At 38.5% G+C, this 14,919-nt stretch overlaps 1 protein-coding gene across 1 annotated transcript in view; it reads left to right on the top strand.

The window, feature by feature from the left end:
- The window catches only part of Exoc4 (exocyst complex component 4), a 783,024-nt gene that overhangs the window by 213,019 nt on the left and 555,086 nt on the right, over positions 1-14,919 (top strand). The window contains exon 9 of the mRNA XM_026392784.2: positions 14,385-14,473. Coding sequence (XP_026248569.1) covers positions 14,385-14,473 — 89 coding nt within the window. The remainder of the gene's footprint in view (positions 1-14,384; positions 14,474-14,919) is intronic.

Genomic DNA, 14,919 nt, shown 5'->3' with positions numbered 1-14,919 from the left:
GATCACTCACTTAGCATTATATTCTCCAATGCCATCTATTTATCTGTAAATGCCATGATTTTATTCTTTTATTGCTGAATAATATTCCATTGTGTATATATACCACATTTTCTTTATCCATTCATTCCTGCGGGACATCTAGGTTGGTTCCACCGTTTAGCATGACTTGTGCTGCTATAAACATTGATGTAGCTGTGTCCCTCTGGTATGCTGTTTTTAAGTTATTTGGGTGTAGACCAAGAATAGCTGGATCAAACAGTGATTCCACTCTCAGTCTTCCAAGGAATCTCTATACTGCTTTCCAGATTGGCTGTTCCAATTTGCAGTCCTACCAGCAATGTATGTGTGTGCCTTTTCCCCACATCCTCGCCAACACTTTGTGTTCTTAATAGCTGCCATTTTGACTAGAGTAAGATGAAATCTTAGAGTAGTTTTGATTTGCAATTCTATAATTGCTAGAGATGTTGAACATTTTTTTCATGTTGATTGATTGTATATCATCTTCTGAGAATTGTCTGTTCAGTTTCTTGGACCATTTATTAATTGGGCTGTTTGTTTTTTTGGCGTTTAGCTTTTTGAGTTCTTTATATACCATAGAGATTAGTGCTCTGATGTGCAAGTGGTAAAAATTTGCTCTCAAGATATAGGCTCTCTATTCACCTCACTGATGGTTTCTTTGGTGGAGAAGAAGCTTTTTAGTTTGAATCCGTCCCATTTATTGATTTGTGATTTTAATTCTTATGCTATAGGATTCTTATTAATGAAGTTGAGACCTGATCGACATGATGGTGGAGATTTGGACCTACTTTTTCTTTTAATAGATGCATTGTCTCTGGTTTAATTCCTAGATCCTTGATCCACTTTGAGTTGAGTTTTGTGCATGGTGAGAGATAGGGGTTTAATTTCATTTTGTTGCATATGGATTTCCAGTTTTCCCAGCACCATTTATTGAAGAGGCTATCTTTTCTCCAATGTATGTTTTTGGCATCTTTGTCTAATATAAGATAACTGTAATTATGTAGGATAGTCTCTGTGTCCTCTATTCTGTACTGTTGGTCTACCAGTCTATTTTGTAGCCAATACCATGCTGTTTTTGTTACTATTGCTCTGTAATATAGTTAAGGTCTGGTATAGTGATGCCACCTGCTTCATTCTTCCTGCTAAGGATTCCTTTAGCTATTCTGGGTCTCTTATTTTTCAAGCTGAATTTCCTGACTGTTTTTCGCATTTCTATGAGAAATTTCATTGGGATTTTGATTGGAATTGCATTAAATCTTTGCATAATTTCATAATGCTTTTGCTAATATGGCGATTGTGCTAATATTTGTTTGATAAACATAGATGCTCCATTATTTGGGGCATATATATTTATAATAGTTATGTCTTGTTGGTGTATGGTTCCCTTGAGAAGTATGAAATATCCTTCTTTGTCCCTTTGTTTAACTTCAGTTCAAAGTCTACTTTATTTGATATGAGGATGGAAACCCCAGCTTGCTTTCCACAGTCCATGTTAGTGGTATGATTTTTCCCAACCTTTCACCTTCCGTCTGTGTATGTCTTCTCCTGTGAAATGGCTCTCATGGAGGCAGCATATTGTTGGGTCTTTTTATTTTTTATCCAATCAGCTAGCCTATGACTTTTGATTTATGATTTTAGGCCATTAACATTCAGGGTTATTATTGAGACATGATTTGTATTCCCAGCCATTTTTGCTGATTTTTGTTACTTAAATTGACTTGGTTTCTCCTTTGATTAGCTTTTTCTTTAGTGTAATACCTCCCTCTGCTGATTTTCATTGTTGTTTTTCATTTCCTCTTCATGGAATATTTTGCCAAGGATGTAGTGCATGTTTTCTAGCTGTAAATTCTTTTAACTTCTATTGTGGAAGGTTTTTATTTCTTCATCAAATCTAAAGCTTAATTTTTATGGATATAAGATTCTTAGTTGAGCAGCAGGACCCCGGAGATCCAGGCCGACTGACTCGCGCAGCCTGCCCCACGGCTACAGAAGGCATGGCTCCGCGAAGCGATTAATTAGCAAACAGGGAGATTAGGGACTGCCATTAAGTGGAATCCCACCAGCCAAGCCCACACCGACCCTTGGGCTGAGTACAGGATTTCAGAAGGGGAAGGAAGCTGTACAGTCCCATCCCCCACAGCGGACACTCCACCGAGGCAGTCAGCGGCCACCATCCGGGAAAGCTGAAGGATATACCACCACTCTCCGACAGATTGCAACATCAAAACAGCCAGCAGCAGGACCCGGAGATCCAGGCCAACTGATTCACGCGGCCTGCCCCGCGGCTACAGAAGGCGTGGCGCCGCAGAGAAGCCATTAATTAGCAAGCAGGGAGATTAGGGACTGCCATTAGGTGGAATCCCGCCAGCCAAGCCCATACTGATCCTTGGGCTGAGTATGGGATTTCAGAAGGGGAAGGAAGCGGTACAGCCCCATCCCCCACAGCGGACACTCCACTGAGGCAGTCAGTGGCCACCATCCGGGAAAGCTGAAGAATACACTGCCACTCTCCGACAGATTGCAACATCAAAACAGACTACAACATCAAAACAGCAGACACTCCACTGAGGCAACCAGCGGCCACCATCTTGGAAAGCTGAAGTATCCACCACCACTCTCTGATAGATTGCAACAACAAAACAGGAGAAACCAAGACTAATAGGAGAAACCAGGAGACTAGAGGCAAGACCCTGGCGAGTGGGCGGCTGGAAACCGCAGGCCCGCCGGCGACAATTCACCCACTGCCTGCGTAACGGGGCGGTAGGAGAACGCTGCCCTCAGACGACTGATCACCCGCCAGCGGCCTGTGATACTGGGCGGCTAGAGACTGCCTGCCTGCCATGACTAGGAACTGAAACCAAACAGAGGCAGTCCAGTCACACCCCCCTTTAGGACACCCCAGCAAGGAGCCTGGGGCCCGCCATAGCAGAGCAGTGTTGTCACTGGAGCTCGGACGTCAGAATTCCTTCCCAGCGGAATCCAAGTTAGCAGGCATAGTTTAACAACACAAAGGAGAGACATCAGAGTAATACAGAACCAAAACAAAGCTATAGAAGAGAGCAGAAACACGACAATCAAAAAGAGCTGGGAAGTAACGTGGACAACATGAGAAAACAGGGAAAAAAGGAGTACAAACAATGCAAGACAACTTAATGCTACAGGAGGACATAGAAACATCAGAAGCAGGGATAGGGAAAGAACTCAAGGCATACCTAACTCAAATGGAAAGGAATATTAGAGAGGACGTGAGACAGCAAGTCCAAGAAATAAAAGTATATTTTGAAACTGAATTAAACAAACAAATTCAAATGGCAAAGAACGAGCTCTACCAGGAGATAGAGATCTTAAAAAAAAATCAAACGATAATCCTAGAATTGCAGGAAACTATAAACCAAATTAAAAATTCAAACGAGAATATTACAAATAGACTTGATCAAGTAGAAGTCAGAACATCAGATAATGAAGACAAGGTTTATCGACTTGAAAAGAGTATAGCCAACACAGAAAAGATGCTTAAAACCCATGAGCAATCTATTCAAGAGATATGGGACGTCATAAAAAAACCAAATTTGAGAGTCATTGGGATAGAAGAAGGAACAGAGATTCAAACCAAAGGAATGGACAACATATTAAATGAAATAATTGTAGAAAACTTCCCAGAGATGAAAGATAGAATGGATTGCCAAATCCTGGAAGCCTACAGGACCCCAAACATTCAAAACCATAATAGACCAACTCCAAGACACATAATAATGAAGATAGCCAACATACAGAACAAGGAGAGAATATTAAAAGCTACGAGAGAAAAGAGGCAGATCACATTCAGGGGTAAACCAATTAGGTTAACGACTGATTTCTCATCACAGACTTTGAAAGCGAGAAGATCCTGGAACAATGTATTTCATACACTGAAAAATAATGGATTCCAACCAAGAATACTGTATCCAGCAAAACTGAGCTTCAGATTTGACAACGAAATTAAAATCTTTCATGATAAACAAAAGCTAAAAGAATTCGCAGCAAGAAAACCAGCACTGCAAAGTATCTTGAGCAAAATACTACAAGAAGAGGAATTGAAAAATAGTGCACAAAACCAATAGCAAGAAGTAGCTCAGTAAAGGGGGAGGAAAATAACCAAAAAGTAAAATTAGCCAAACTAAAATATATAAATAAAGAAGCATGACTGGAAGTACAAATCATATCTCAATTGTAACCTTAAATGTTAATGGCCTAAACTCACCAATCAAGAGACATAGGCTGGTAACCTGGATCAAAAATATAAATCCAACAATATGCTGCCTTCAGGAGACTCATATGATAGGAAAAGACATACACAGGCTGAAGGTAAAAGGTTGGGATAAATCATACCACTCACATGGCCCTCGGAAACAAGCAGGAGTGGCCATACTCATATCGAATAAAATCAACTTCAAACCTAAGTTAATCAAGAAAGATAAAGAAGGGCACTATATACTGTTAAAAGGAACTATCCACCAACAAGACATAACAATTATCAATGTGTATGCACCAAACAATGGAGCTGCAACGTTCATAAAACAAACCCTCCTCAAGTTCAAGAGTCAAATAGACCACAACACAATAATTATGGGTGACTTCAACACACTGCTCTCGCCATTAGACAGATCCTCTAGACAAAAATTGAATAAAGAAACTATAGAACTCAACAGCACAATCAACAACCTAGACTTAACCGACATATATAGAATATATCAACCATCATCAAGTGGATACACGTTCTTCTCAGCAGCGCATGGATCCTACTCAAAGATAGACCATATATTATGCTATAAGGCAACTCTTAGTAAATATAAAGGTGTGGAGATTATACCATGCACCATATCTGACCATAATGGAATGAAATTAGAAATCAATGATAAAAGAAGGAAGGAAAAATCCTACATCACATGGAAAATGAACAATATGTTACTGAATGATCAATGGGTTACAGAAGACATAAAGGAGGAGATGAAAAAATTCTTAGAGTCAAATGATAATACAGACACAACATACCGGAATCTATGGGACACAATGAAAGCAGTTTTAAGAGGGAAATTCATTTCTTGGAGTTCTTTCCTCAAAAAAAGAAAAAACCAACAAATAAATGAACTCACACTACGCCTCAAAAATCTAGAAAAGGAAGAGCAAAACAACAGCAAATGTAGTAGAAGACAAGAAATAATTAAAATTAGAGCAGAAATCAATGAAATTGAAACAAAAACAACCATTGAAAAAATAGATAAAACTAAAAGTTGGTTCTTTGAAAAAATAAATAAGATAGACAAGCCCTTAGCCATACTAACGAAAAGAAGAAGAGAGAGAACTCAAATGACTAACATAGGGATGAAAAAGGCAATATCATAACAGACTCTACAGAAATACAGAAGATAATTAGAAAGTATTTTGAAACCCTATATTCCAATGAAATAGAAGATAGTGAAGATATCGATAAATTTCTTAAGCTATATGATTTGCCCAGATTGAGACAGGAAGACACACAAAATTTAAATAGACCAATAACAAAGGAAGAAATTGAAGAAGCCATCAAAAGACTACCAACCAAGAAAAGCCCTGGACCGGATGGGTATACAGCGGAGTTCTACAAAACCTTCAAAGAAGAATTAATACCAATACTTTTCAAGCTATTTCAAGAAATAGAAAAAGAAGGAGCTCTTCCAAATTCATTCTATGAGGCCAACATCACTCTGATCCCAAAACCAGACAAAGATACTTTAAGGAAAGAAAACTACAGACCAATATCTCTAATGAACTTGGATGCAAAAATTCTCAATAAAATTCTGGCGAATCGAATACAAAAACATATCAGAAAACTTGTGCACCATGACCAAGTAGTATTCATCCCTGGGATGCAAGGCTGGTTCAATATACGGAAATCAATAAATGCTATTCACCACATCTATAGACTTAAAGACAAGAACCATATGATCATCTCGATAGATGCAGAAAAAGCATTTGACAAAGTACAGCATCCCTTTATGTTCAAAACACTAGAAAAACTAGGGATAACAGGAACTTACCTCAACATTGTAAAATCTATATATGCTAAACCTCAGGCTAGCATCATCCTAAATGGAGAAAAATTGAAGGCATTCCCTCTACAATCTGGAACAAGACAGGGGTGCCCTCTATCACCACTTCTATTCAATTTAGTTCTCGAAGTACTAGCCAGAGCAATTAGACAGACAAAAGAAATTAAAGGCATAAAAATAGGAAAAGAAGAAGTTAAATTATCGCTATTTGCGGATGACATGATAATATACTTAACAGACCCAAAAGGGTCTACAAAGAAGCTGCTAGAGTTAATAAATGAATTCAGCAAAGTGGCAGGATATAAAATCAACATGCATAAATCACAGGCATTCCTGTATATCAGCAACAAAACCTCTGAAGTGGAAATAAGGAAAACCACTCCATTCAAAATATCCCCACAGAAAATAAGATACTTGGGAATCAACCTAACAAAAGCGGTGAAAGATTTATATAATGAAAACTACAGAACCCTAAAGAGAGAGAGAGAAGAAGATCTCAGAAGATGGAAAAATGTACCCTGTTCATGGATAGGCAGAACTAACATCATCAAAATAGCGATATTACCCAAAGTTCTCTACAGGTTTAATGCGATGCCAATCAAAATCCCAACGGCATTTCTTGAAGAAATAGATAAAGCAATCATGAAATTCATATGGAAATACCAAAGACCCAGAATAGCAAAAGCAATTCTAAGCAGGAATTTGAATCTGGAGGTATAGCGATACCAGTGTTCAAACTGTACTACAAAGCAATAGTAACAAAAACAGCATGGTACTGGTACCAAAACAGGCGGGTGGACCAATGGTACAGAATAGAGGACACAGAGACTAATCCACAAAGTTCAAAACTATCTTATATTTGATAAAGGGGCTAAAAACATGCAATGGAGGAAGGATAGCATCTTCAACAAATGGTGTTGGGAAAATTGGAAATCCATATGCAACAAAATGAAATTGAATCCCTTTCTCTCACCAGCCACAAAAGTTAACTCAAAATGGATCAAGGAGCTAGATATCAAACCAGAGACACTGCGTCTGATAGAAGAAAAAGTTGGCTACGATCTACATATTGTGGGGTCAGGCTCCAAATTCCTTAATAGGATTCCCATAGCCCAAGAGTTAACAACAAGAATAAACAAATGGGACTTACTTAAACTAAAAAGTTTTTTCTCAGCAAAAGAAACAATAAAAGAGGTAAATAGAGAGCCTACATCCTGGGAACAAATTTTTACCCCCCACACATCAGATAGAGCCGTAATATCCAGAATGTATAAAGAACTCAAAAAATTAAATAATAAGATAACAAATAATCCAATCAACAAATGGGCCAAGGACCTGAACAGACATTTCTCAGAGGAGGACATACAATCAATCAACAAGTACATGAAAAAATGCTCACCATCATTAGCAATCAGAGAAATGCAAATCAAAACCACCCTAAGATACCATCTCACTCCAGTAAGAATGGCAGCCTTTATGAAGCCAAACAACAATAAGTGTTGGCGAGGATGTGGGGAAAAGGGTACACTTGTACACTGCTGGTGAGACTGCAAAATGGTGAGGCCAATTTGGAAAGCAGTATGGAGATTCCTGGGAAAGCTGGGAATGGAACCACCGTTTGACCCAGCTATAGCCCTTCTCGGACTACTCCCTGAGGACCTTAAAAGAGCGCACTATAGGGATACGGCCACATCAATGATTATAGCGGCACAATTCACAATAGCTAGACTGTGGAACCAACCTAGATGCCCTTCAATAGATGAATGGATAAAAAAAATGTGGCATCTATATACAATGGAGTATTATGCAGCACTAAGAAATGACAAAATCATAGAATTTGGAGGGAAATGGATGGCATTAGAGCAGAATATGCTAAGTGAAGCTAGCCAAGCCCTGAAAAACAAATGCCAAATGTCTCCTTTGATATAAAGAGAGCAACTAAGAACAAAACAGGAAGGAAGAGCATGAGGAAAAGACTAACTGTAAACAAAGACAAATGGAGGGAGAGAAAGGGAGAGAGAAGGGAAAGGATATGCAAATGGTAGGAGACCTTCAATGATACACAAAAGTATAAGAGATTATGATGGGCAAGGGGGAGGGGGGAAAAAGGGAGAGAATTGAACAACAGCAGAGGAGGCAGAGAGGGAAGGTGGGAGGGGAGGGGAGGGGGGATAGTAGCGGTTAGGAAAGGTAGCAGATCAAGACAGTCACTAATATGCCATTATGTAGAAATGTGAGTATGTAACAGATGTGATTCTGCTATCTGTATTTGGGGTAGAAATGGAAGTTCAAAACCCAATAGAGTCAAATGTATGAAAGATGATTTATCAAGAGCTCTGTAATGTTTGGAACAATCAATAATAAAAAAAACATCACACACAAAAAAAGATTCTTAGTTGGCATCCATTTTTTTTCAGAGGTTGATATATATTGTTCTAGGATCTTCTAGCTTTCAGGGTCTGGGTTGAAAACTTTGTGCATATCCTAATTGGTTCCCCCTAAATGTAATTTGATTCCTTCCTCTCATGGCTTTTAATATTTTCTCCTTATTCTGTATGTTAGGCATTTTCATTATAATGTGCTTTGGTGGGGGTCTGTTGTGATTTTGTTCATTTGGTGTCCTGTAAACCTCTTTAATTTAGTTTACCAATTTGTTCTTTATGTTTGGAAAAATTTCTGATATTGTTTTGTCAAATAGATTGTTCATTCCTTTGGTTTGGAACTCTATGCCTTCCTCTATACCAATAACTCTTGAATTTGGTCTTTTTATGCTATCCCATATTTCTTGAATATTCTGCTAATCAGGTTTCTTACCATTTTCACTCTGGTCTACATTCTTTTCAAGTTTATATATATTGTATTTATTGTCTGCGGTCTTGTCTTCCAATAGGTCATGCTTTCAACTGAACTTTTTATTTGGTTTATTGTTTTTCTATTTCAAGGATTTTTTTTGTTTGGTTCTTCTTAAGAATCCCTATCTCCCTATTGAAGTAAACTTTTGCTTCCTTATTTGCTTATGTAGCTCTTGGCTGAAATCATCTTTTTTTTTTTTTGCTGAAATGATGTATTTACTCTCTTATATCATCCTTTAATTCACAGAACATTTTAATTATGTACATCTTGAACTCCTTCTCTTGTCCTTTTATCTGCTGGGCGGCCATGAATTCTAACAATGTGGTATCTTGATTTCTTTGGAGCATTTTTTTCCCCTTGTCTTTTCATATTGCTTGTGTGTCTTTATTTCTAGCTTCGTGGATCTGAGGCATTACTGTTTTTACCCTGAAGGCTTATAGTGCCTTGAAGGGTTTCAATATCTCTCCTTTGAGGGGAAGACAATGTTAACAGATCCCAATATAAACAAAATACCACCTAAAAACAAAGAGTTGATATTAAGACATTTACCGATTGGTCACAATGTACAGAAATGGTGAATTAAATTATTATCTACAATATCATTAGTAGGTTTGTAAAAGGGTTTACAGTTTCTGATGGTAGGCAAAAACTGGGGATGAGGTGTAGGAAGATATGCTGAGGAGGTATGAGGTGAGGATATAGAGTTATTATATCTCAGGAAGTGTGAAAGAGAAATCTAAAGAAGAAGGTTAGTAGCAGGAGAATAGAGAGGAAGTAATTTTAGGCAGACAAGTAAGAGGGAAGACAAAGTACATTAAACAAACATAGAGAGGAAGTAATTTTAGGCAGACAAGTAAGAGGGAAGACAAAGTACATTAAACAAACACACATATATATTAAGAAAAATAAAAAATGTTAAAATAGTAAAAATTGGAGAGAAAACAGAAAAAAACAACAACAAAAGAAGAAAGAATATACCACACAACTGTAATATACTATTCAGTTGTCTTAGTGCTCTATATCCTAATTCATGCACAGTGCTTGGTTTCACATATGTTGGGGATCTGATGGCGGTAGAATAAAGAGGGAGAAGAAAGAAAAAAATCATCTCCAAGGAAGAAACAAGGATTGTTTGGTTTGAGATCAGTGTGTTTTCTGCTTACCTTCTCACCCAATAGGTGGGGTTGTCTGTTCTTAGTTGGTATCTCTGCCCCCAGGATGATGGGGGTTCCAAGGATGTAAGGGTTGGTTGGTCTTGGGCTCAGGGCACCTGCAAGTGGGCTATGGCACCCGCTGGTCCTGTTGGGAGGCTGCACCTGAAGGATCTCCTTTGAGGTCTGCTCTGTGATGTGGGCTCCCGGTCTTATCTCTAGTCTTCCCTATGGACCTCATAGTTCTTGCCCTCTAAATTAGTCTCTAAAGCTGTCTCCCTCACGCTCTCCCTTCTCCTTCCTAATCAGGAACCTTTCTCTGGGGGGAGGGAGGGGTCTTGTGTGTTGCACTCTGGTGCCTGACCATCTGTCACCTAGGGCAGTTCTGAATTGGACAGTTGCTCTGCTGAGTTAGCGGCTGCTGGGATTGGGGTGAATTTAAAAACTATGGGTACCTGGCTCTTAGGTGTTCAAAACTGGAAGTTGCTCCAACTAAACATGGTGATGGAGGTAGCTCAAGATGGAGGCAGCTGCTTTCAGGGATGAGGCATCAGGTTGTGTGGGGGGAGCCTGTTCGATGCGTTCAGAGATGAGCTCTGTGATGTTCAGTATTCAGCTGTCAGCTTCTTCAGAGCCTGTGATGTGCCCAGGTGCAGGCAGACTGCTACGAGTAGTGGACTATGATGGTAATTGCCAAGTCCCAAGATAGAGGTGACCAGAGGAGCCCCATGTTGGTAGACGGGGGTCCACATGGGGGTGGCGGCTAGAGTTCCTGCTTGTGCGTATTGGATGAGTGTCCTTTGTGGAAGTGGTGTCTGGGAATTCTGTGCAAGTGCTGATGCCGGTGGTCCCATTAAGTCACCCATGAGACCTAAGTGGGCGAGTTGTCAGGAATCCTTTTCTAATGTTGAGGCCTGGGACCTTTCACAGCATGGTGGCCATGATTCATGCCCAGGATCAGCTATGGAGGGGTTCTCTATCACTCTCAGCAAATCAGTATTCCTACTAGTTGAGACCTGGGTCGTGGGATGATATAGAATACCGCTTCCCTCTGACCCACCATCTTGGATTCCCCCTGCAATTCTTTTTAAATAGTTTTACTCCTTGAATAGATGCAGTATCTGTTTAAATGCTCTGGGCTGCAAGTAATATAAGATGTTAAATGGAACAGATGGAATTATAGGGAAGTCGTTATTTCATACCATGTAGAGAAATATGGAGATTTCCTTATTCATTGCTACAATATCATAAAGCACCCAGCCCTTTCTGTCTCTACCTCCGTTTACCAGAGAAATAAGTAGTGTTTTCTATTGTGATTATAATGTGTTTGCATCAGTTCCATTCCAATCAAGAGGGTGATGCCAAGGAAACAGCATGAGTTAGTTCCTGTGCATCTTTTTAAAATCATTTTAATATATGTACTAATTTTTTTAGGGCAGATTTAGCTATAGAGAAAAGTAAATAAAGTAATATAGAGTGTTCTCTTACCTCTCCCCGCAGTTTTCCCTATTAATATTTTGCATTAGTATGATATATCTGTTATGGTTGTTATGTTATTATTAACTAATAGTTTAGTTTTCATCAGGGTTCATTGTTTGTGTTGTATAATTCTAAGGGGTTTTGAGGAATGTATAATATCATGTGTATACCATTACAGTGTCATACAAAACAGTTGTACTGCTCTAAATAATTTCTGTGCTCTACCTACTTTTCCATACCTCCTCCCTAATTTCTGACAACTACTGATCTTTCTATAGTCTCCATAGTTTTGCCACCTCTCCCTCATGTCCTGTAGTTGGAACCATATTTTACATAATCTTTTCAGACTGGTTTCTTTTGTTTAGCAGTATGAATTGATTGTTCTACTTCTTTTAATGGCTTGTTAGATTTGATGAGTCATATTTCCTTGTGTGAATGTACCAACACTGATATATCTATTTAGCTGTTGAAGGGCATCTTGGTTGCTTTCAACTTCTGGCAGTTATGAATAAAGCCTGATATAAATACCCATGTACAGGTTTGTACTTATTTGAGTTAATATCTAGGAGTATTATTGACAGATTACATGCTATGACTAACTAATTTTGTAAGACATAGTCTAAAATCTTCAAATGTTTTTAGTAATAACTAATTATCCACTTGTTAATATTTTTCTAACAGTAGCATATCCCCTCTCCTATTTCCCCTCAGGTTCTAGAATTGGGTCTTTGGCTCAGTTCTAAACCAATCTCTTGGAAGTTGAAGTTGTCTTAAACCAGGCAAATTCATCTCTGGTACTAAGTTTCCAACTGGAGAGGGAGCCACTTTTCTTGAGTGCATAGCTAAATAAAGAGGGAGTAAGAAAGTAAAACACCAGATGGAACTGGGGATATGGCATAAAGTAAGAAATATAATGGAAGGAAGAAGTGGTTGATTGTGGCAACTAAGACTGAGATGCAGCATAACCAGACTTTTTCCTCCCCTCCACCTCTCTTCCCCTTTATTACATTCTAGAATGTAGGTTTATTGCAGAAAATAATCTTCAGGGTTTTTAGATTTCAAGCACTTAGGTCTCACCTCTAACTTTCAACCTCAGACCATGTGTACATTTTCAAACATTTAGCCACTATTCTGTGGTTGTGGTATTGGGGGGAAAACAAACAAATTATTGGAAATGATCAAATTAAATTAAGTAATTGTTATACATGTATTATTATTGGACAATGATAAAAACTCAGCACTAGCACAGAATTATACAGTTATTACAGATTTGCCTGTTTCTGGTGTTGGTTCCACCATTAATGAGCCGTGCATGCCTGAGCAGGTCTCCTGTCTTAGGCCTCAGTGCCTTTGGCTATAAAATAAGAAGGTGAGACTGAGTAACCTCTATTCCCTCTTTTACTATAAAATTATATCAATCTGTGACTTGTTGCAAACATAAAAAGAAATCCTGAGTAGTAAAAATATATTCAGTCACAAAGGATTAAGATTTTGGAGAGCTGTAATCTGTTTTTATCACATCTTTGAAGGACTTTATTACCCTCTTTAATTGCCCTCAGCCAAGGTTAATTAAGTGTATTTAAGTTCTGTCTTACTATTGAAAGTGTGCCTCTGTATTCTTTGCTCAAGAGTTTATTTTTTTTCCCTTGCCATCTCTGATCAATAGCTGTCAGCATGCTTTTTGGAGGTCAGTGGCATCTCTTCTTCACTTTATTGGCAGGTGGCACTTTTGATGTGCAGAACTCTTTGCCTTCCTTCCTTCTTGGTAGGGTGCAGAGAGAGAATCAAATTACCCAAGTATTTGCCTCACACACTACAGTCTTGGTATTCCTCTTCCTTGTTAGGAATGGATATAGAGACCTAATTAGGGAATGATGCTGCTCCTTTCATGTTGCCAGAGACCTATCCCATTATCACTCTGCTCTTTCATGTTGTTTACACCTCAGTCATTCTTAGAAGGATACCTTCTTTATCAGCCTAATATCCTGCCTTTGAAACTCTCAGGTTCAAAATGGAATCTCTTAGCATATTAAGGGATTTACAGTTTGATATAGTCAGAGTTTAACAGGTTGTTTTCTGTTCCTCACTTGTATATTTCTCCTTGAAACTGGTTTGTCATTGTTGTTTTGTTTATTTCAGCTTTATAGACCCATTCTATATTGTAAATCTGTCTCTCATATTTTCAACCTTTGGAAACACTTGGTAGCATGGTAGTTTTGAGAATATTTTATGTGGTGGTAAGTGGCAGATCAAAAAATTTATAGCCATTTGATGACATTATTTTTAAGGCATTTAAGAACAAAATGCCAAAATTGCCTTACTTATTTGATTTCATTATTCAGCATCATTTATAGTGAAGTCTGTTGTACTAATCCTCCACCTGAGGAAATGAGAAAGGTATGAGTTCTGCTCTGAGAGGTAAATAAGCCTGTGGTGGCAACTGGCAGTTACTGGTGGGTTTTGAGCTAGGTAATAGCATAATTAGAATGACTTTATAGCATGGTCTTGTTGCTGGATGTGTACTAATCCAGGCAAAGCTTGATCATTTTCTGAAGGCCTTTGCCTTCAGAGGCAGATCAGAGTTGTATCTGTTAAAATGGAGGACAAACAAAAAAAATATAAATACTGTTATAGGGGAGATTATCCTGGAATATCATTCATAAACCGGGGTCTCTGAGCAGCTGTCTCTGGCCTTGTCTCCATATAGCCAAAATTTCATGATGATCAAACATCACACAGACCAGAGTAGAATGCTTTTGGAAATCCAGAACTGGACACACCTAACTAAGCACTCATTTCCTGTGTTTCACTGCAGGTTTGAATCGTCCTCTCATGCTATCAGTATGAGTGCCTATTTGCGGGAGCAGAGAAGGGAACTCTATAGTCGGAGTGGAGAACTTCAAGGTAGGTAATGGGCCTTCTCTAAAAATATTAATTTTCTGGAGGAAGATCTGAAGTGTTTATAGCATAAGAATTCATGATCTGCATTCAGAAGATTCTTTCTAGATCAATACATTTAAAGACTTGATATTCTATTTCTTCTATCGTTTCCCAGCCTCTCCTGCCAAGCAAATAAAACTATTAGTACAGTCAGAAGACTTCCAGATATGCTACCATTCAAACAGGGATTCTAAGTGACAGAGAAGTGGTTAGGCTCTTCTTGCTTAGCTAGCATACAAGTCCAATCACCGTCCAGTAGATTGCCAGTCTTCTGTGGTAGCCACTGTTACTGTTCCTTTTGTTATTGTTTTCTTTTTAACACTTTCAATAATATGGCAAGCATAAGTGAGATTTGGAAAAGAGCAAATACAATCTCTGTCATTGTTTAAAGGGAAGAAGGATGCCTCTAT

The sequence above is a fragment of the Urocitellus parryii genome, chromosome 3, assembly GCF_045843805.1.
Source record: "Urocitellus parryii isolate mUroPar1 chromosome 3, mUroPar1.hap1, whole genome shotgun sequence".
In the NCBI taxonomy this organism is placed as follows: domain Eukaryota; kingdom Metazoa; phylum Chordata; class Mammalia; order Rodentia; family Sciuridae; genus Urocitellus; species Urocitellus parryii.
The sequence above is the reverse complement of the archived record's forward strand: the minus strand, read 5'-3'. Positions and strand labels throughout refer to the sequence as shown.